Source organism: Rosa rugosa, chromosome 3 (genome assembly GCF_958449725.1).
Source record: "Rosa rugosa chromosome 3, drRosRugo1.1, whole genome shotgun sequence".
Taxonomy (NCBI): Eukaryota; Viridiplantae; Streptophyta; class Magnoliopsida; order Rosales; family Rosaceae; genus Rosa; species Rosa rugosa.
In genome coordinates, this window is record NC_084822.1 from 46,307,677 (window position 1) to 46,330,586 (window position 22,910).

Below are 22,910 nucleotides of genomic sequence, written 5' to 3' on the forward strand. Positions count from 1 at the left end.
ATGTCAGATGGAATTTAAAGTTATGAATGGTACTAAACAAGAAAAGCACGAAATATTTCTGTGCAACACCTGAAGATGGTGACACTTTTAATTGCAGAAAACAAAATGATAAGAACACTTGTAAATGTTTCAAAGTCGAAGGAAACATGGCAGGCTTATTTGAATTGCTTGCTCTCTACTATAATTACTTGAAAGAGATAGAAAGTACATATGGGATTTGATATTTGCAGCTTATTTGGAATCATATTGATTGCTGTATATAGATGACACTAGCATCAACAATATCCATCCTAGTGTGGGCTAAACACAATTTGTTGATAGACCATGACTGAAATATGAAACCTTTGCACAATTGACCATTACACATTTACCGACATCTATAAACAGAGTGGCTGGTTGAAACTGCACCCAGGAGACAATGAGGAGTGACTTTCGGGAATTACACTAGCTCGAACGACGAACCTCGCCACCTTGCCTTCTGCTTCTGCTATTGCTTATAGGAACAGAAGTTTGACTTGATAGTTGCACATCAGCTAGTGAAACAGATCCGCTTTGAGAAAAAATCAATCCGACTGAACTACTTGACGGGTTCCCAGAAGAAGGCATTCTAGCTGAAATTAATTCAGGTCGAAGCTCTGAAGATGAGGATGAAGGAGCCAAAGTGCCCAGCAAAGATCCAACTGGGAATGGAGCAACAGGCATATCGAGAGATGAAGCTGATGGGCTATATCTCATGGTCCCCATTGGATGATCGAACTTGCAGGAAGATCCAAACTTGCAATGCCCATTTTGCAAGTAAAATGTACAAGGTTGCACGCCCTGTCAAAACATACCAAAACCACTTTAAATTTTCGTTACTGAATTCTCTGGAAAAAGAAATCTATATAGGAATGAGTAAACTAGATGAAGAAAATAATAGATCTGAAACAAGGTATACAAATGAAAAAAGAACATCATATCATTAACAGGTTAATGAATATAACTGTTCAGCATCACAAGAAGGCATAAGACACCAATAGACATAACAAGAAAAATCACAGACTCTGTGTTACTGAAAAAGGGGCATGGCCTTTGAAGGAGGAGAAGGGGGAATGGTTTTATGAAGATGTGCTGTGCTAGAAGTTTTCAGAGTGGTGTGAATGGAGAGGAAAAGAAAGGTATTTGCGGATGCAAGGTGTGAAGAGATGGACTCTGCAGTTCTTAAAACAAATAGGCAAACCAAATTAAAATATAAAACAAAATATCTGAAAAGAGACACTTCTGCCCAGGAAACATCCTGAAAGGAGAAAAAAAAAAGAACGAGAACTACCAGCCATAATTAGAGAGAAGAAAAATATTGAGAACAATGCAAGTACGAAGCATAACATGTAATTGCAATGGCATACACAGATAGATTAGTTAGACTCGGCTTTTACATTTCTAAAACAAAAAGATGTTTGGACTTTGGAGAAACTACCACTTTGTGATATTCTTTACCCAACCAGAGGCACACTTTGTTTGCAACTTAGAACTTACATTCTGTTTACCATTTGGTCCAATTCCAACAATGACTGAATTACACCCTCACATTAACTACAGATTTCTACAAGAATGAGCATCAACTTCTTTAGCACTCAATGTGGAACAAATTCTTGCTAACCTTTATCACAAGAAGGTTCTGCTAAAGAGACCATATTGAAAGTAATACCTACCCAAAACTGCAGAACAATCTTACATCAAAAACATGTTCAAATTAACTCTTATGGTTGCTCAATTGCATAATTATGATTGTAAATTCTGCATAACCCTGAATGTGATAATAATCAGTCACTTTCCAATAGAAAAACTTATTGTTTAGTCAAGCAAAAACAGTTATTAGGTTCTTCTAAGCTCTGACACAGGAAATGTAAAGGGTTAAAGCTTCAAAAATTTAATACATGTATAACTCAGCATACCGAACGGAGTGGGAGACCAACTGGACTGAGGAGACAATTTGTCCTTGGTGCAATCCGATCTCGAGGATGATGGTACCGACAGGAGGGTCCAAATTTACAGTCTCCAGTTCTCAGGTAATACTGGCATTCAGGTTCTCCAGGCCTCTCTGGGAAGGCTTGTTCATTTGGGCTGCTGCTAGAAGGGCCAACAGATGATGGTACAGATGTATAAGGTCTTGCAAGGGCATGGGTGGGAGAAGATAGCTGTGTCAGTCCATACAAAGAGGTTGCTCCCACTGTGGGTTGAGCTCCAGGAGATAGTACAGGACTTAAAGGTGCCTGCACCAAATAAACAAGTTACACACAAGTAACCACTTTCGACAAAATCTCAACATAGATATGTTTTTATCGTACCGAATAAGGATTCCAGCTCGGAATAGGAACAACTCCCGGAGGAATCAAGACAGGACCATAAGCCCCTTGCACATATGAACCAGGTAATAGTTGAGGCCTGGCCACCCTCAAACCGGTGGATTGCCCCCCAAATTGTTCTGGCATGGGAACAGAAGGAGACTGCACCGATGGATAAAATTGAGGTGCAGAGGCTGGTACTGTTGTTCCAGCAGGTTGCGGGTGGTGGAATTTACAGGTTAAACCAAATTTGCATTGCCCCGTTTTCAAATAGTAGGAGCATTCATTCTCACCCTGTTACATTTAAACAACTTTGAGCCAATTGTACCACAAGTTTATCAAAATCATGCAAATGTCCAGTGTATTTAGTGGAGAGAAGGAAATCCAAACCGGTCGTAGCGGGTAGCCATAAATATTTAGTGGAGCACGGGTCAAGGATCCACCTCCATGTTTCGGATGATGGAACTTGCAGGACGCACCAAATTTACAGGTTCCAGTCTTTAAATAATACTGGACATTAAGCAACAAATGCCATAAGTTGATGTTACTGTCACATTGTGAAGACCAGGGAAGAAATGCCAATTTTTAATCCTTAAATACATCACAAAACATCCGCATACCTGACATACAGGTTCGCCCACTCTTTCTGGGTAGTCCCCTGTAGCTCTCACGGCTGCCACAACCTGAATGCAGCATTAAATAACCAAATTCTCAAATAAGATAATTTCAGCTATTAACGAAATCCAAAAAATGAGTATGCATTATGTGGCACTAAAACAAATTGCTCCCACAGCCCAAAGCACAAATTTTAGGTCTATTTCATTTCATCAAAATACAAATTTAACCCAACTAGTTGTAACATAAACCCCAAAGAAACATAATTCCGAAATTTGCCCCCATCACCATCTCCTCAGGTTTCTCAGCAAACAAACAAGCATTAGTTTCAGACAAAAGGACAACAAGCTAAAGAAATTAAACTAACGAATATCAAAATGGCTAACATTCCAGTCGCAGTAAACAACAAGCTTAAGTACTAGTTTCATATCAAACAGCTCACATTTATGCCCAATATTTTCATCCCACACAAATTTGACCTGTTCTAGATGTAAACAAGAAGTCCAAAAAAACATACAACTCCAAAATCCACCCCTAGTTTCAGCCCCTCAGGTTTCTCGGCAAACAACCTACCATCTAGTTTCGAAACAACAAGCTAAAATACACTCGGAAACACTCAAAACTACTCAACTAATCAAAATGCTCACATTCAGTACTTAAAAGCAGAGACACAATCACAAGAAACTAGGGCTTACCGCAGCCCGATCACGAGGATGGTTGTAGCGGCACCTGACGCCATAACCACAGAAGCCGGTTCTCATGTAGTAGACACAGCTGGGCACACCGGGCCGCTCCGGGTACGATTCGGTGCTGGTAAGGCCGAATTGCCACATTTGCTCTACAAAATTCCACCCCCAAATCACAACCAAAACCCCGCCCCCACATTACCAAACCAAATTTCAAAACCCTAGAAACCCAAACCTCCCGCAAATCAAACCCAAAACGAAACAAAATCGGTACCTTCGAGGCCGGTCTCGCCCGCCGTGGAGCTCCATTCCGGGTTGGACCCGTTTCTCGCGGGGCTCCGACCGTACAGCTGCTCCATGGGCCAAAACGGCGTCGTTTAGTAGAGCCTTCTGTACACTAACTAAAAGGAGGACAAAGGAGAGAAAGGACAGGCTGTACAGGTTCCCACCACCACTACCACACCCCTTCTAGACTTGCCCTAGAAGGATCGCAGAGCTCGATCGAGGGTGAGTGTGTGTCGCCCCCAACAAACCAAAAAGGGCAACAAAAAAAAAAAAAAAAAAAAAAAAAAAAACCAAACACACAAACAATAACAACACAAGTAACGGAGAAACAAAGAAAGAAAGCTCAAAGCTTTCTCTCCATTAAGAAAGAGAGAGAGCGACCGTATCCGTACGGTCTGGTATTTTGGCCTTTTTGGCTTCACACACACACACACACTCTCTCTCTCTCTCTCTCTCTCTCTCTCTGTTTCTGATTTTTGTTTTTTTTTTAAATAAAGCGCATCTGGAAAAAGCTTGGGTAACTTTCGGAACCGACGCTTGGGGTGGTGCTTCCGAAGTTATGGAACAGCCCTCGGGGGTGTGCCCAACATGTTGGATGAAGTACAGGAGCAAAATAGTCATTTGGAGATTGCGGAGTGGGAAGAGGCTTTTTTTCTTTTTTTCTTTTTTTTTTTTAATCGGAGTACGAGTTCTGACTTCTTAAATCTTAACTAAGTAAGATGTCGGCACTGTACGGCGCGCGGTCAGGTATCTAGAAAATTGCGCTAAAATTTAGCTAAAGGTTTAATTATTGAGGGGTTTAGCTTAGCTTAGTAGTTGGTAATCATAGGTTTCCACGAATATATCAAATGTTGTTTATCGACCATCAACTAGTTGGGTTTTGTTTAAGTAAAGCTACTTACCTCGGCAGCTATGCTTTTCCTGTGTGTGTTTTCAGTGTCACGTTTTATATATGGTGACATAAAAAGGTCTGCTACTTGTTTTTTTGGGAGGAGGGGAAATGGATAGGCGAACAACAATTTGGCTTTACTATTGTTAGGTAAGAGATTTTAAGAAACGTGGGCTGTTACTTCCCTTCCAAAATACTTGCTTTACATCTCTTATGTGTATCAATTTCTTTTCGGAAGAAAAGGGAATTACAACAATTCAACAAAAAACTTTTTGGACAACTAGAATTTAAAAAATCAAGTATTATAGTCAGATCACAGCAGCCGGCACTTGCTTGATCCAAACAATAGAAGAGGAAAGATTGTGGCCGAGGGTATCGACTACATGTATATGTTATGATACGCATAATCAAGCTCTTAATTATAAGCAAGCCGAGCTAAATAATCGGTCTAGAGAGAAAACAAACGATAGGTTCACATACATCATTTTGTCAAAAAGAAAAATTTTCGCTTTTTCTTTTCTTTTCTTTTTGCAGATCAATAATATTCTTTTTTAGACCTATCTTACTCATCCTATGATGCAGTGAGATTTCAATTTTTAACTTTCATAGTTTCAATTATTCCAAATAACCAACATGTCACACCTCAATCACCAGCTGTTGGTGCAGAAAAATTCCGTAGAGGAGTTTGACTCACCAATGAATGCGGACTGGAGCGGGAGCTGACCGGGAACGATCGAGAAGCTTCCTTGGAGTGTTGACCTGGAGTTTGGCCGTCGGCTCGAGGAGAAGGGGGGTACCTGCAGAAAACCCTCTGATACCTAAGTCAGTACGTTTCTCAGTAGTGGAGTCAAACAGGTTGGAATTCGATGGTTTACCTGGTCAGTATGCCCCCTATTTATAGATGAGGGAGAGCTTGCACCACAAGTCGTGTTTAATATCGCCATTACTCCGCATTATGGTGTTATTGAATAACGTCTTTACTCCGCGTTAGTTATTGAATAACGCCATTACTCCGCGTTAGTTATTGAATAACGTCATTACTCCGCGTTAGTTATTGAATAACGCCATTACTCCGCGTTATGGCGTTATTGAATAACGCCGTTACTCCGCGTTATGGCGTTATTGAATAACGTCATTACTCCGCGTTATTGAATAATGTCATTACTCTGCGTTATTGAATAACGCCATCATGCCATGTTATCACGTCCGCGCCGCCTTCTTCATTGTGGCACTAATAACGGTAATTGCCACCGCATTCATGACCGCCATTATCCGCGTACTTATGGCAAGGGTCAGTTGGCATAATGATGAGTCCAAAAATCGTCGATTACCCCCACAATGCCCCCAAATTTTCTCTTAGGACACTCGTCCTAAGAGGAAATTTCTAAAATCTGGCCTCGACCCCAACTCGAGCCCAACTCTGAGGTTCCCTTTGTCAACGCCGTATGATCTCTTTCTCCTACCAGCCTCGATGCGGTTATCACCTTGGAATTTACGGATCCTCTAGAGTTCACCTCCTCAGCAATAGCTTTTTCCCTCGTCGAGAGCCTTTTTCCTTGCAAAGAGATTTTTTCTCATCGAGAGCATTGTTCTTCGCTAAGAGCTTTCCGTACCGAGAGCATTTTCGTCGTCGAGAGCTTTTTTCGTTGACGGTGTTTTTTCTTTTATTGCGAGCTTTCCTCGTCAAGAGATCTTCCTCGTTATTGCCCCCATGTTTTTCTTTGCTGCGTACTCAAAAACATAGGAAGAGTAACAGTCCGTCGCCTATATATCAATGTCGTTCTTACCAAGAACCGGCGCTTAAGAAAAGTTCAATAACAATAAAAAAAAACACACATTTACTCAGAGCAACAAGAGTTCGAAATCAAACCGTATATGATGAACTCATGGATTGCCCTCAAGGCAAAGAAGTAGTTTTTGTATGGGACACAAAGTTGCCCCCATTTTCCTTCAAGTCCAATAAACAATATATTATTTATTTTGGCCACCGGCCTCATACATTCCTTTTGGGCCACAGGCCTTACACATACATTTTGGCCTCCGGCCTCATACATTCTGTTTGGCCACCGCCCTCACACATACACTTTGGCCACCGCCCTCATGCATTATTTCGGCCACCAGCCTCATGTATTATTTCAGCCATCGGCCTTGCGCTTACATTCCAGCCACCGGCCTCATGTATTTATTATGAAATGAGATTCAGTTATAACTATCCCCGTTTGTTCGGCGGGCAAGATTTACCATTAAATCACACGAGTTAAGCAAATAATATTTTATTTATTCTGGCCACTGGCCACAAATACATTTCAAATACAAAAGGAAGTGAAAATCAAACAAATAATTATTAAAAGAAAGACTATCAGTCTATGTTACCTGGTTTTTGCCCCCTCGACCCGGATTTCACCCTCGACCCTTATAATAATATTATCCGTGTCTCTTGGCGGGTCGCGTAATAGATTTTCATATAGGGGTGTACCTGGGAAAAGTCCTTCTCGAAAGGCGATTGTTGCGCATTGAGGGTCACAATTGATGTGCATCATCTCTGCCTTGAATCTCTTGAAGAAATACTCGATTTTCTCTCCTACTTTTTGCTTGGTGTTGAATAAGGTCGCCATGTCCTTTTTTTGCTTGCGACTGCAGAAATATTGAGAGATGAAGGTTTGGCTCAATGTTTCGAAATCTGGGATTGATTGGGGCTTGAGGTCTTGGAACCATGTCGATGCGGTCCCTGTGAGGCTTAAAGGGAAAATTTTGCACATCAGTTTCTCGTTGGTTGTCTCGATGGATATCTGCTGTTTGTACCCCTTGATGTGGTCTACCGGATCGGTAGTCCCGTCATACTTTTGGAAAACGGGGGTGATGAACCTGCGAGGTTTCGCCGCATTGAGGATGTCAGTGGTGAATGGAGACGCACCGACGTCTCTAGCGATTTCGGCCACGAGTTCTAGAGGGTCGGCACGCTTCCATGCATCAATCATTTTTTCCATCTTTTCGCGCCACGATTCGTCACATGTTCTCTTGGATTGGCCTAGTCTAGCTCCGCCGCTGGCACCCACATTTGCTATTACGTTGTTGGTTTGGGGATGGTCACCGCCAGTGTCGTCATCTGACGAGTCGCTATCAAGGTGTAGAATTTTTTTGAGTTTTTGCGGTCGGCGGGCCTCGCGGTCCTGTATTTCCTTCCGGAGTTGCTCGAGCTCTTGTCTCAACCTTTGCGTCTCGTCAACCGGAGGCAAGTTCAGAACGCCAATTGGGTCCGGGATGGACCCATTTGAGAGCTGGTAGGGCAAAATTTCGTCACTTCCAGTCCTCAGTGACAAAAATGGGATCCCGTCAGGGCCAGCTCCCGCCATCACTTTTTAGGGAAAAGTGTTTCCCACAGACGGCGCCACTTGTTGGTGCAGAAAAATTCCGTAGAGGAGTTTGACTCACCAATGAATGCGGACTGGAGCGGGAGCTAACGGGGAACGATCGAGAAGCTTCCTTGGAGTGTTGACCTGGAGTTTGGCCGTCGGCTCGAGGAGAAGGGGGGGTACCTGCAGAAAACCCTCTGATGCCTAAGTCAGTACGTTTCTCAGTAGTGGAGTCAAACAGGTTGGAATTCCATGGTTTACCTGGTCAGTATGCCCCCTATTTATAGATGAGGGAGAGCTTGCACCACAAGTCGCGTTTAATATCGCCATTACTCCGCGTTATTGAATAACGCGGAATAATGGCGTTATTGAATAACGCCGTTACTCCGCGTTATGAATAACGCCATTACTCCGCGTTAGTTATTGAATAACGCCATTACTCCGCGTTATGACGTTACTCCGCGTTATGGCGTTATTGAATAACGCTGTTACTCCGCGTTATTGAATAATGTCATTACTCTGCGTTATTGAATAACGCCATCATGCCACGTTATTACGTCCGCGCCGCCTTCTTCATTGTGGCACTAATAACGGTAATTGCCACCGCATTCATGACCGCCATTGTCCGCGTACTTATGGCAAGGGTCAGTTGGCATAATGATGAGTCCAAAAATCGTCGATTACCCCCACAATGTGGTGAGAAGGCTCGAACTCTCGACCTCAGGATCACTCACAAAATTTCTTTAGCTATGAGACCTACGCGCTAGCCAACTGCGCCACCACCCCGTGCCACTTGTTGGTGCAGAAAAATTCCGTAGAGGAGTTTGACTCACCAATGAATGCGGACTGGAGCGGGAGCTGACCGGGAACGATCGAGAAGCTTCCTTGGAGTGTTGACCTGGAGTTTGGCCGTCGGCTCGAGGAGAAGGGGGGGTACATGCAGAAAACCCTCTGATGCCTAAGTCAGTACGTTTCTCAGTAGTGGAGTCAAACAGGTTGGAATTCGATGGTTTACCTGGTCAGTATGCCCCCTATTTATAGATGAGGGAGAGCTTGCACCACAAGTCGCGTTTATTATCGTCATTACTCCGCGTTATTGAATAACGCCATTATTCCGCGTTATGGCGTTATTCAATAACGCATAACGCCGTTACTCTGTGTTATGGCGTTATTGAATAACGTCATTACTCCGCGTTATTGAATAATGCCATTACTCCGCGTTATTGAATAACGCCATTATGCCACGTTATCACGTCCGCGCCGCCTTCTTCATTGTGGTACTAATAACGGTAATTGCCACCGCATTCATGACCGCCATTATCCGCGTACTTATGGCAAGGGTCAGTTGGCATAATGATGAGTCCAAAAATTAATCGTCGATTACCCCCACACCAGCGTCCCTAATAAACTATACATTTAAGGAGACGATGTTCAAACTTTTTTTTTCTTTATAATACTAATCACATTCTCTTTTGTATTTTAATATTTTTTATATGATAAAGTTAGTTCCACTTCCTCTATACCTTTTTTTCCCTTTTTCTTTTCTCAAAAATGAACTATTTCTCCCTCTTCCATCAAAGAAAGGTCCGTTTTTGTCCAGGATATTACTGGATTTTGTAGTTTATCAAAAGTAAGGGGATAAAACAAGTTTGCTGAGAAAGAGCAAAAAGAAAATTTAGAAAAGTAATGTAAGAGAAGAATAGAAGTAATTTGATCATTTAAAAGCTCATTAAACTACAAAAGGGATCATGACTAGTAATTCTATATGTATTAAAGCAGATCGTCTGCTATTCTTAGTTTAGTAACAATGTCGGCTCGAGTCAATGAATGAAAAGACAATTTTGTCATTGTTTTCTTTCTTTATTACATCCATGCCATTAGGTATAAAAACCTGTAATTAGTCGCAGCCCCTTTTTTCCGCTCCCTCCCTCTCAGCTACCTCTACTTTGCACCGCTTGGTTCTTCATCAAATTGGACACAATGATAGAAAAAGCGAGTGAGTGATGTTCTCCTTCTTTGCTCACACTACGCCAATATTTGAATCAGACAACATGCATCAGACAACTGCGCACATTTTATCTGTCGTCTGAAAACTTCAGACGACAGCAAGAATTATTCTATTGTGTATGATTCAATCATACAACAGTTATTGTAAAATAGGTGTGATGTTGTCCGCATTTCTTAAAGAGACAACAGATTTTCATATTGCTGTTGTCCAAATAGCTAGATTCAGACAACATAATAATTGTTGATGTTGTTCCATTGTTATTCAGACAATGGTCGAAATTTGATGTCGTCTGAATAAATCTATTCAGACAACTCTTTTTACATTACTATTGTGCAATTTATTATTAGACAATCACCATGTTGTGATGTTGTCTGATATATTCTATTCAGACAACATCTTTTCTTGTCTGTTGTGTGACATTGTTACATACAATGGTTCTTTAATTTATGTTGTCTCAGTTTTGTGACTTCTGATGCCCTAGTTGACTCCCCACACTTGGCCAAAATTCAATTTTTCGACTCCCTCCATCCACCAAATCTTAAACTTCCCCCGTTTTCAGCAAAGCTACATTTCTCTTCTCATATATATATAGCTCCACATCTCTCTCTCTCCCCTCCCTTACTCTCTTTCCACGAACACCACAGCCACTGCCTCTCTCTCCTCGGCTCACTCTCGCCCCGCGCTTCTTCGATTTCATGAAGGAGGAGAGCGACGATGACAAGAACAAGGCCGAGCTCAGGTTCCACTCCGCTCTTGCTTACGCCCCTCCGCCTTCTTCGATGCAAGAGTATTTCCCAATCTCTGGAGCCCTTTTTCGCTTGTCTAGGGTTAGGATTTTGAAGATTGGAGTAGATTTAGGGGAATCGTTTTGAAACCCCCAATTAATCTTTCAGATCTGGGTCAACATGTTTTGGCCTTTTGGGATATACAGATTTGATTCGGGTTTGGGTTCAATTAAGGAGTTGGCCGGCTTAAGTTCCTCCTTAGTTCGGCACCTGGTTGTGGCTTCACCGGAGGAAGCCCGAATGTTGTCTTTGTCGGATAACAGACTTGCAAAAGGTTCAGAATACCCTCAGGTCCTTTTTCATTTCAAAGATGCAAACTTTATGTTCACAATTGTGACTACATACCTGTATAATTTGATACCATTGATGGGGGTTTTGCTTGATATTGGTAGGTGGAGCTTGGGTCCTATAAAAAATGGTGGCCTTGTTGTTGGGATTGATCTCAAGGTGTCATACTCTTTTACTCTCATTTTAGTTTAATTTTTCAAGCTTCTTTGTCTGGTTTTTAGTACAGTTGATTATATAACCAGGTTTGTGAATGTGCAGAACAAAAGGTGAAGGCTCTAGCTATGCATTGCAAAATCTAGGGTTTCTGAAATTCAATCTGCGAATTTTGACTATTGCTAAGGTAGGAAGTGCTCGATTCTCCAAATATGCAATTCTATTCTATGTTTCAATCAATTCTTACCTCTAGCTTTTGAATTTATGTTTCTCTTATTGGATTCTTGTTTTTTGACCTGCCATTTTGTTACTTGCGTGTCATGGAACAAGGTCACTGTCAGGTCTGACTCCACCTTTTCCAGAAGGTAATTGCTTTTGCTTAACTTATCATTTATTTTTATAGATGTGGTAGTATTAATAGACAACAGTATGTGCATATGGTTTGGTTCTCTAGCTTCTTTGTGTGGAAATAGATTTGGTTTTGGTCATTGTTTATGCCGTAACACTATCTCTGTGACTCTGCTGTTGCGAGGAGGAACTGAGAATCTGATCTTGTGGTGATGGGTTTTGTTGTAGGATTTAGATTGGATGAAGGAGAAGATCGATTACTATCTTGGTTGGTTGTTGCTGTTTGTTTGGTTATTGGTTTTCAACTGGCAGTTTATCAAAGGCTTGGGATGGTATTGATATCCTTTTTCTTTTAGTCACCATTTTCGTTCATCATTCTTGACTTCTAGTCAATAGCTCATACTTTATGTCTTGTGTGTGTTTAAAATTTAAGGTTTGAGATGTATAGTGGTAAGAGAAGTTGGGAATAAGGCTGTTCTTAGAATTTATCTGCATTGCATGGTCCAACAGACATTAGAAGGAAGGTAACATGCTTAAAGATGGCTTTCAGTAATAAAGTTTCTGGAAATCTTATAGGTTCTTATGTTTTTCATTTTTCACAGCAATTAAGGTGTGAAATTATCTAGATAAAAGCTAGAAAGAAAAAGGAAAATCATAGAATTTCATATGCTTAGTTCCATTTTGAAATGTCATTCATGTTTTCATTAATACCTTTGATACTGTGAAGCCTTAATCTAGCCACATTTCACACTGCCATATTGGTTATCTATCCAGATCCGAGTTCAATTCCTTTTTCTTTCTTTCCCCTCTCTCAACGACTAGGTGTCTAGGTTCACTTCTATTTCTAGATATCTAAATATAGTTACCAGAATGTCTCAATTATTGGGTTCACCGGACTTCCTTTTCTTATGAAAACTGAAGCATGCTTTGCTGAATTATTAATTTTCATAAATTTCAAGAGCTATGAGTTGATGGAATTGATACTTAAAGTTTACATTTACAGTGATGTGTCAAGGCCCATATTTCATGTACCTCATCTCAATGGAATTTATGTTTCGGAAAGATGGTTCATAAGGTTGATGGAGGGAAACAAGCAATTTGTCACAAGAGACCCAGAAAAGGCTCGCTTATTTTATCTTCCTCATAGCATGCGCCAATTGGAGTTGAAGCTTTATGTGCCTGGTTTACATCAAATTAAACCACTGGCAATATTCCTCAGAGACTATATGAACATGATTGCTGGAAGTATCCTTTCTGGAATCACACACATGGGACAAATCATTTTGTTGCTAGCCATGACTGAAGGCTGACTGGAAATTACTGGTTACACACATGGAAGGAAAGGTAGAGGAAAAGTGCGGTTATCACTATGTTTTTGGCCTACCTTTGATTCCAGAAGTTGTAATGTTTTTGGTCTTTATGTTTAGTATATATTGTAGACCTTGTTGGAATCAATGGAAACCTTTTGGTATCAATATTGGATGTGTTTGTGGATGTGTTGATTGATAGGTTTTTGTTAGATGCAATATCCAGAATGTATGTCTTATTATCCAATCTCAAACAATGCAATTTCACCAGAAAACCATTGTTTGACAATTGAGCACCAAAAAAATCAAGTGAAAAAATTGTTGTCTGTACAACATAACAACAACATCTTTTAAACTGGTTCTATTGCTCAACATTGTAAAACACAATGTTAAGGGTACATATTCTGTTGTCTCACTTCATTAACCACTACATCACAGTGCCCAAACTACAAATATGCTGTTGTTTGACCAAAAGCAAAACAACATAGAGTACAAATTAAACATTGTCTTTTCTAGTGTTCAGACAACAGCTTTGTTAGTTCTTGCTCTTGTCCAAATTTTCTTCAGACGACAGAATCTCGCTGTTGTCTGATACCTCCATCAGACGGCACTCACTCAGTCAACAGCAAAGAGGGGTATCAGACGACAGTGAAAAACTGTCGTCTGATCATATTATTGGCGTAGTGTCAGCTTGGACAGAGAGAGAGAGAGGGGCCAGTCATCCTTTTTCTCCATTTCTAGACTAATCTTTGAGAAATTGAGTTCATTTCACCAAATCGGAATATCCGATTGAGCTCATTTGATGTTAGAGTAGATGTAAAATGAGTGTATGATATACATCACAATACCACAACTTATCCTCTTTTTGGTGTAGCAAATCTAATATAAAAAGCATAAAGGTGATTGCATTTGTGTTCTTTTCATTGATGCTTTTTAGTCAGAAATTGTAGTCATTTCTCTCTTTGTAACTGATGAAATGATCTGGTGCTGATTAAGGAGAGCCATTAGTAACAATGGCAACAAAACTTATTTCCCCATTCTTAGCCAACTCAAGTTATTGGTGAGTCAATAGTATAGCAATGCTGAATAGACTTATAAGTCATGGCAAAGTAAATTGGAAGTGATTGTATTCAATTGAAAATAAAAGGTAGTAAGTCTCAAGTTAGATGATAGGTGAACATGTTATACATATATTTGGTTTCAAATGCAAGGAAAAAAATAATGGTTGTCCTATGAGTGGCATTGGTTTACCAAATCTAGAGTTTTAAAGGCACAACGTGTAGGATTCAAATATATGCTATGGATTTTCTTTTGGCCTAATAATCTTGCTTTATTACTCATAGGGAATGGATAATGCTGAGCTTTAATTTGATATGGCAGTGAGGGATCAAGTCATTAACAACCAACGCAAAGCACTGAGAAACACGTGGAACTTGCTAGTGATTAGTTACTTAATGTACAATCATGCACCTCTGCAAAGTTATATCTACTTATAGAAAAACTATAGTAGCTATGTAGGTGAAAGTACGAGGATTTGTTGTTAAAAAAGAAACCTATATAGTTGACCTAGAAAGGAGGTGGCTAGCTTTTTCAGTTTATGTGTAAGGTATATGATTAATTAGGCAGTGATAGAACATGCCTCTTCTTTTGATTCAAGTCAACTTGAAAGTGAATGGGTAATATAATAGTGAATGCCTCCGTGGATCAAAAAGATTTTTTAGCTTAGGCAAAAAAGTTTGACCAACTTAATCTTTTATTTGATCATCTATGTAATTAGTTTTATTTTCTCTCCCAGTATTTGGTTGTTGGTACTTTGTAGTTCTTAATATATGGACCAGAACTTTCTGTTTAAGTTTTTTTTTTACTTTGTATGAACTCTCCAAGTTTATTTAGCAAATGATTAAATTCAGTTTACCCCCTGAGGTTTGGAGGTAATTTCATGTTAGTCCATGTCCTTTCAATTTAATCAGTTTACCCCCCAAGCTTGTCAATTCTCCTCAACTGTGTCCATTCCATCCAATTTGGACGTTAAGTCTGATTTTTTAGGGCTAAAATGGTCATTTCAAGAAAAAAAAAAACAAAAAAAAAGGAATTTATATATATATATATATTTTTTTTTTCTTCTGTTTTTTCGTTTTTTTTTTTTCTTCTGTTTTTTCATTTTTTTTTATTTATTTATTTTGTCTTCAACCTATACACCACAAGTTATAATTTTTTTTTGAAGTTGCCCACGGGGCGATAATATCATTCAACTCAAGCCAGAATAGACCGTTACATACCCTGCCGCTGCCATCTATAGACAGACAAGAAGATAGTGGTAGTACCCACAGTGGTACATAGACAATAGACCTACTCATTACACATTGAAATACGTAGATAGCGGGAATCCTCCTTTGGTATTACTCCAGAGGCGCTAGAGGTACATAGAGTGCACCTAAAAAGTGCAATAGTTTCCTAAAAGGAATTATTGTAAAAGACAAAAGCTAAAACATAGAAAAGACCTAGGGCAACAAACCCCAGCCCACAATACGAAGCCCAAGAGCCCCAAAGGGAAGGTTCCAACTCAGAGCCCATCAAGCTTATAACGTCCCGAACTTGAAATTACTGTTTTACTAGTCATTTGGATTGTAAACGACTTTTACTCTTACTTTTATTGTCGTTTTGGTACTTTTAGTGGCCCTAAAGTTGACTTTTTGTTCGGGCCAAAATTTGAGGAAATGTTCTTCATGAAAGTTGTAGGGGACGTTAAACCGAGTCCGTGGACATGTGGTACACTTAAATCGGAGTTGATTTGTGAAAATTATAGCTTAAAATGTGAAATTTACTGTTCATGGTAATAAATATATATATATGGAAAGTTACCACTGTAGGTTTCCATTTTCGGAAACCCACGGTAACTCTCTCTTTCCTCTTTCCCCGACCTCTCTCCCTCTTCTTTCGGTCTCCCTCTGTCTCCGTCGAGATCGGCGCCGTCCGGCCACCAGAAGGCGAGCCCCGGTAAGTGGTCGACGCGGCTTCTCCCCCTCTACACGACTGTGGCCTTGGGTGGTGATGTTTTGGTCGGAAAAGTGAGATCGAAGCCTAAAAGCCCGACGGTCCCATTTGACGAATTCCGGCGATTTCTTCCGATTACGGCCGTATCCGGCCACAAGACCGACGTCGAAGGAGCGGTTTTCGCCAAGGATCATTTTCCCCCTAGCCTTGAGCCACGATTTGCAGCGTGGAGGGAGAATCGAGCAAAACCCGATCCTAGGGTTCTTGAATTTTCTGGGTTTTGCTTCACCGGCCAATTTTGTGCAGTTAAAGGTAAAATTGGATTGTGTTGCAATTGAGAAAATTGTTGGGTCTGTTGAGTAGGTTGTGCTGCCAATTTTTGGTGGTCATCGGAGGTGGTTGCCGGCGGCGCGTGGGGCCCACGCGCTGCCACTGTAGATGGCGCGTGGAGGCGCGTAAGTCAGGTGTTTGGCTTTGGTTTTTAGCCTGTTAAATTCTATAATTGCAGTAGAGCTTGAAATTGTGATTTTGATGAAGATTGGAGAAGTTTGGAATTGTTTCCAAATATTCCGAAGTTTAGGGTTTCGATTAATGAATTACGAGAATCCGACCGTCGGATATCTCTCGGTTCTGACTTGGAACCTTTAAGATAATGAATTGGTATTAGAGGTAAAATTTGGGCTGAATCCGAGAACAATTGAAGAGATGATTTGTGAGGATTTGATTATGAGATTTGTATGAAATTGTCAAATTGTCGCTTACGGAATATAATCGTGTACAGGGCAACGTACCGAGCTCTGGCTCGATGAAGGAACTCGTATACGTGATCGTCGGAATAGTACTGTGAGTGGACTTTTATTTTTAAATATTGATGCATGCATTTATTTTCTTAAATAATGCTCTAGTTTTATTCATATTACATTTTGAGCAAATGAATTAATTTTCGGAATTTGATTTCGATTTATATCGTGGATTTGCTTTCAATAATGAGTTCAAAGGTTGGTTATGATTTATAATGTTATTTGACAAATTATTTATTTCTGAGGTAATTTCCGGAATTAAGTATATTTCTAATCGCCGATTTAAGCTCCTGGAAGATTTTCAAGATGAGTTTCGATGGAGTTGGATTTTTCTCATTTATTTTTCGACTTTCAGTTTTGGCATTGGGAGTGCCTAATTAATGATTTTGGATTTGGTTTGTTTCTTGGAGATATTGAGAGATTTTTGTTGGAAATGGGATTTGCTTTTACTAATTTCCGGTTTTGGTTACGGATTTGAGAATATTTTGGCGTGTGGGACACGCCGTCGATTTATTCCTATTTCTCACTTATCCATTTTGAGATGGAGAGTAATCTTGGCGTGCGGGGTCACGTCGTTGAATACATGGTTTCTATCTCGTGTGAAATGTGGGGAAGCTACATGGATTTACTGGTTTTCGATGATTTTTCCTCACCATACGCGGGTTATGTGATTAGGTCTCCTCCTCACTGACTTTGTGTTGGTGAGTGGCAGTTGAGGTAGCTTGTTCTCCTCCTCACCTACTTTGTGTTGGTGAGTGGCAGTAGAGGTGATTTATTCTCCTCCTCACGTGGGTGGCAGTCGAGGTAATGTTCTCCTCCTCACACAATCTATGTGTGATTGGAAGTCGAGGTTATTAGTTCTCCTCCTCGCACAATCTATGTGTGAGTGGCAGTCAAGGATAGGTAGAGCCTGGGAGGCTCCATTACCCGTATGGTGATATTTCTTCCCCATATCCTATCATTACTTGACTAGCGGGGCCTAGTCAGATTTCCGTTTAACCAGCAGGGCTGGTCTTATTCTGTTGAGTATCGGAGTTTCCATCCTTCCTTTCAGTTGTTTGGGACTAGCGGGGCTAGTCGGTTTTCTTGAGCAGAACTCCTTTTGTTTCGTTTCCTAAATCAGTGCATGCATCGGGAGATTTTTTTTAATAATTAAATGTGGGGAAGTATAAAATCTCTTTTGTTTAAAATTGCTTATTTTTGTCCACTCACACTAACATGTTTTTCAATACTTTTCCCCTGGGCCCTTCGGTTTCAAATGCCCAGTTTGTAGGCGAATTGGTTGAGGTCGGGCGTACACGGAGTTGAGGCATAGTCAACAGCATGGCTTCCGCGGTTGCCTTTGAGTTAGGTTGTCCTTATTTACCTTTCTATTAGAATTGCTCTGATTACCTATGGGATTTATGTTTTTCAAGTTGAGGTTTGTGTTTTGTGAATTGGAGATTGATGTTGAGTTGGGGAGCAGGGTGGCTCCAGAAGTATAAGGATGATTTGATTTAGAAGTGTAAATGCTTTCTACAGGTTTTTGGGTAGCCCATTTTAGGGGAAGTTCTGTCAAATTTTTGGTAGAATTTCTTCTAAGGTGGGCCCCGCAGGGCCACTTCGGATTTCAGGGTGAAATCCGGGGTGGGTCCTGTCAGTTGGTATCAGAGCATTAGGTTGTCAGATTCTGTAGACTCGTTTCTATTCTGTTACCTTATATGCTAGGTGTTGCCCAGTACCTCCCGAGTGATGACCCGACTGCAGCGGTTCCCCATCGTGTACTCTTCGGTGCTGTGGTATTCATCAAGTGTGTAAGGTACATGTCTAGTGGGTATTTCCTTCAAGTACTATGCCTCGTGTACGCCGACCTCATAGGAACTTCACTGTGTATCGGATTGTCTTCATTTCTTATACTTGTCCGGTTGTGGTAGGGTAAGAGCACTCTACCTGGTTGTGTTGTGCCATGAAATGTGATTCGAGGAAATGTTGCGAGTAGCTTTTCCTCGATGTCAACGGATTATTGGAACATGGTTTAGGGTACAAGACCGGAGTTTGATGGTGTGTTTCATTTCTGGAAATGAGCAACTACGGTTTGACCTATCTTTAGAGACTGTAATTGATTCAAAATCATGATTGTTGGTGGAAATAGAATTGGTAATTATGGTGGTTCTGTTTGGAACCAAGTTTAAGCAAACGTGTGTTGTGAGGTGATTGATTGTAGAGCAGTTTATAAAATACTATGGGAAGTTGATGGGAGGTCCCTTGAGAATCTTAGTGCAAGAAACCGATTGTAGGTAAATCTGGACTTGAATTTCTTCAATTGGACAATTTATGTGGGAATTGTGAACGTCTTACCTTTTGGTAGACAGCGGAGGAAAATTGAATAAATATTCTGAGTTGTATAGCTGGATGCCATGTTTTCTAGTGACTGTGGTCACTGAGGATGGTAAATAAGGAGTGGGAAATGATAACGGTAAATGAGAATTGTAAGTAGAATGAGATTTTAAAAATTGTCGGTTTGGGTCGTTGACCTAACCAGGGTGTATGAGCATAGTTTTGCTCTGAATGAAAGAAATTGATTTTAGATACCACAACTTATAGATTGTTTTCCTAAGTCTTGGATGGTAACGAGTAGGGAGATGAACAAGAGTGGGCAATTGAAGTTGATATGTATCTGAAGTTCGAGAAATGGGAAGAATGTTTAAGGTTTTATAATGGAGTTATGACTTTGGTCGGTAAATAATTGGAAGAGTTGGAATCAACTCTTCATTGTGATATTAGGCAAATGGTTGTCCTTGGTTATCCGCTTTTGGGTGAAACAGTCACACATAAGATTGGGGAATAGCGGTAATGACCTTGTTGGGTGTTCATGGAAGTTCAAACGGAATTACTATGTGATATGGAATGTGATTCGAGTTTTGAATCACGGAGCCTTGGAGATTGAATTGTGATAGGCTCTTGGTGGAGGTTTTGCTTGGCGGATGGGTTGTACTATCATATTATGGATGGTAGAATAACTTTAAGGAAATAAGTTTTCAGTCGGCTCTGGAAATATTTTAAGTTAAGGCTTGATCAGGACTCTTGTTAGCTTGGGTGGAAGGTAAGGTAGCCTGTTTTAAGTGACGTACTTCAGCGATGATTATTTGGGGAAATTGGGTCATTATTGTGGTGGGACCACGTTCAGATCCGGATATCGATTGATGTGACACAAGATGTTGGACGGATGTCCTTTGAGTTATATTAAGGATTGTTCGGAAAGAGTTTGTGAATTGTGTTAGCTACCTTGGGGAATTAGTTATTACTTGAATTAAATATATGTAATGGATTCCTTTGGAGGAATTAAACAAGTTTTGCCACCGTGGTGACCCTTAATTAAAAATGTATAGAAAGTTATTGATACGAGTGAAATCTGGTCACCACTTGTCTAACGGTAAGAAGCCTTGAACAATAAGTAGGAGTTGAGTTGGAATAAATTGATTGAACTTCTGTTCTATCAAGGGTTCAACAGATATTTAAGTACTAAATGTTGAGCCACTATGGTTAAGTTAGATTATTGGAATTATTTCTTAGTGAGAAGATTTGGAAAAGTTGTTGGTACAAATTCGGTTAGCACAGGAAAGTCATAGAGATCCTTGTTGGTAAGGACAATCGTTGTTATCAGTTGGCCTTAAGTAATTAAGAAGAGTTGGCTATATTCTAGTACTTACAAGTTCAACGTTGATTGACATAACTGATTTCTGGTGATTCTTGTAACATCAGACAATGAACTACTTCGATATCATATTTTCCTATCTTGGGAAGTAGACTCCGTTTCTGTGGTACACAAAGTGTTAATTATTTAATTAAGTGACTTTGAGTTTTTCTATTTGGGCTCTTATTCGACTTTCTCTTTAGGTTGTTTTGAGCAAAAGAGTTTTTGCAAATTTTTGCTTAGCAGTGGCTAAGACTGTTCGGCAATGCTTGAGGGCATATCTATAATATAAGGATTGTTGAGTCAATGGGGGATGCTGTGAATTTTAATGGGATTGTTGTCATTGGCCATATTATAGCTTGAGGATTGTTCATTTCAAGAATTGAATTTCTTTTATAGTTGGTCAACTCTTGGATCGGATTTGGAGCATTTATAAGTGTTGTTGGATACATTGTAGTCCAGTAATGGAGTTGGTACATACAGGGTTAGGAAAAATTTCCACAATGTTGTATCTGTAATGAAATTGTCATGAGGTGTTATATGTGTGGCTAACAAGGTAGCTATTAAATGAGTTTTCCACGTTGACTTGGAATGTCATCTCAAGGCGTGATCAATGTTCCAGTCAGGTATCAGAGTAGCGCAGCAGAAGTGTAGTGGCCCCATAACCTACTTGGTTAAGAACTTATGGGTCTGTTTCGAGGTTGACCTTTGTATGTTTGACAACTATGGGACCTTTATGGGAGCGACCTTCGATTAGGAATTTAAGCACAAACAAACAAGGAAGGAAGTGCTATCTTGTGGTAGCTAAGGAAGTTAATTGTTTTGGATTTGTCGATTAGCAATGACCATCTTGTGGTTGTTACAATATTGATGGTGAATGGGTTGAATCTTCACTAAGCAACTTTTATGAGAAAGTTATGAATGCTATAATTTTAACAGTGTGGGTTGTGTGCGTTTATCTAAGCTAACCATTGCAATGAATTTTCTTTTACACCGGAATTTAGGTACTTGCAAGTTTATGGTGTTATACGGTTCAACAAGGCAAGTGTTTTGACTTTGGACGTTGGTAATATTGGATTGTAAGCATGTTTTCATTGCTTTTGTAGTGGGGATCATAAGAGTTTCGGTTGGTTTTTTATTAGAGTTGGTAAAAAGGAAAGTTTAATCTAGGGAATGGTTGAAGAGTTTTGAGATTGTGGTATCTTGAATCAGTTGGTGTGTACTCTTCCGCAGTATGAAATTTCGAGGACGAAATTTTTATAAGGAGGGGAGATTATAACGTCCCGAACTTGAAATTACTGTTTTACTAGTCATTTGGATTGTAAACGACTTTTACTCTTACTTTTATTGTCGTTTTGGTACTTTTAGTGGCCCTAAAGTTGACTTTTTGTTCGGGCCAAAATTTGAGGAAATGTTCTTCATGAAAGTTGTAGGGGACGTTAAACCGAGTCCGTGGACATGTGGTACACTTAAATCGGAGTTGATTTGTGAAAATTATAGCTTAAAATGTGAAATTTACTGTTCATGGTAATAAATATATATATATGGAAAGTTACCACTGTAGGTTTCCATTTTCGGAAACCCACGGTAACTCTCTCTTTCCTCTTTCCCCGACCTCTCTCCCTCTTCTTTCGGTCTCCCTCTGTCTCCGTCGAGATCGGCGCCGTCCGGCCACCAGAAGGCGAGCCCCGGTAAGTGGTCGACGCGGCTTCTCCCCCTCTACACGACTGTGGCCTTGGGTGGTGATGTTTTGGTCGGAAAATTGAGATCGAAGCCTAAAAGCCCGACGGTCCCATTTGACGAATTCCGGCGATTTCTTCCGATTACGGCCGTATCCGGCCACAAGACCGACGTCGAAGGAGCGGTTTTCGCCAAGGATCATTTTCCCCCTAGCCTTGAGCCACGATTTGCAGCGTGGAGGGAGAATCGAGCAAAACCCGATCCTAGGGTTCTTGAATTTTCTGGGTTTTGCTTCACCGGCCAATTTTGTGCAGTTAAAGGTAAAATTGGATTGTGTTGCAATTGAGAAAATTGTTGGGTCTGTTGAGTAGGTTGTGCTGCCAATTTTTGGTGGTCATCGGAGGTGGTTGCCGGCGGCGCGTGGGGCCCACGCGCTGCCACTGTAGATGGCGCGTGGAGGCGCGTAAGTCAGGTGTTTGGCTTTGGTTTTTAGCCTGTTAAATTCTATAATTGCAGTAGAGCTTGAAATTGTGATTTTGATGAAGATTGGAGAAGTTTGGAATTGTTTCCAAATATTCCGAAGTTTAGGGTTTCGATTAATGAATTACGAGAATCCGACCGTCGGATATCTCTCGGTTCTGACTTGGAACCTTTAAGATAATGAATTGGTATTAGAGGTAAAATTTGGGCTGAATCCGAGAACAATTGAAGAGATGATTTGT

The 22,910-nt window shown here is 40.4% G+C and overlaps 1 protein-coding gene and 1 long non-coding RNA gene across 3 annotated transcripts; one reads left to right on the forward strand and one right to left on the reverse strand.

The window, feature by feature from the left end:
- Positions 1 to 125: 125 nt before the first annotated feature.
- LOC133738419 (zinc finger CCCH domain-containing protein 32) lies at positions 126 to 4,449 on the reverse strand. Its single transcript, XM_062165956.1, has 7 exons — positions 3,900 to 4,449; positions 3,635 to 3,777; positions 2,945 to 3,007; positions 2,715 to 2,834; positions 2,328 to 2,618; positions 1,935 to 2,252; positions 126 to 819 (listed from the first exon to the last, which is right to left on the reverse strand). Exons 1-7 carry the CDS (start codon positions 3,982 to 3,984, stop codon positions 445 to 447), a joined length of 1,395 nt encoding a protein of 464 aa, XP_062021940.1. The 5' UTR covers positions 3,985 to 4,449; the 3' UTR covers positions 126 to 444.
- A 6,288-nt stretch (positions 4,450 to 10,737) lies between these two features.
- Positions 10,738 to 13,211, forward strand: LOC133741402 (uncharacterized). 2 transcript variants are annotated; one of them, XR_009861881.1, is made up of 6 exons: positions 10,738 to 11,236; positions 11,338 to 11,392; positions 11,492 to 11,573; positions 11,717 to 11,751; positions 11,963 to 12,066; positions 12,738 to 13,211. It is a non-coding gene; the product is annotated as an uncharacterized LOC133741402 (long non-coding RNA). The 2 variants fall into 2 exon arrangements; XR_009861882.1 differs by having other exon boundaries at positions 10,738 to 11,219.
- Positions 13,212 to 22,910: the final 9,699 nt, after the last annotated feature.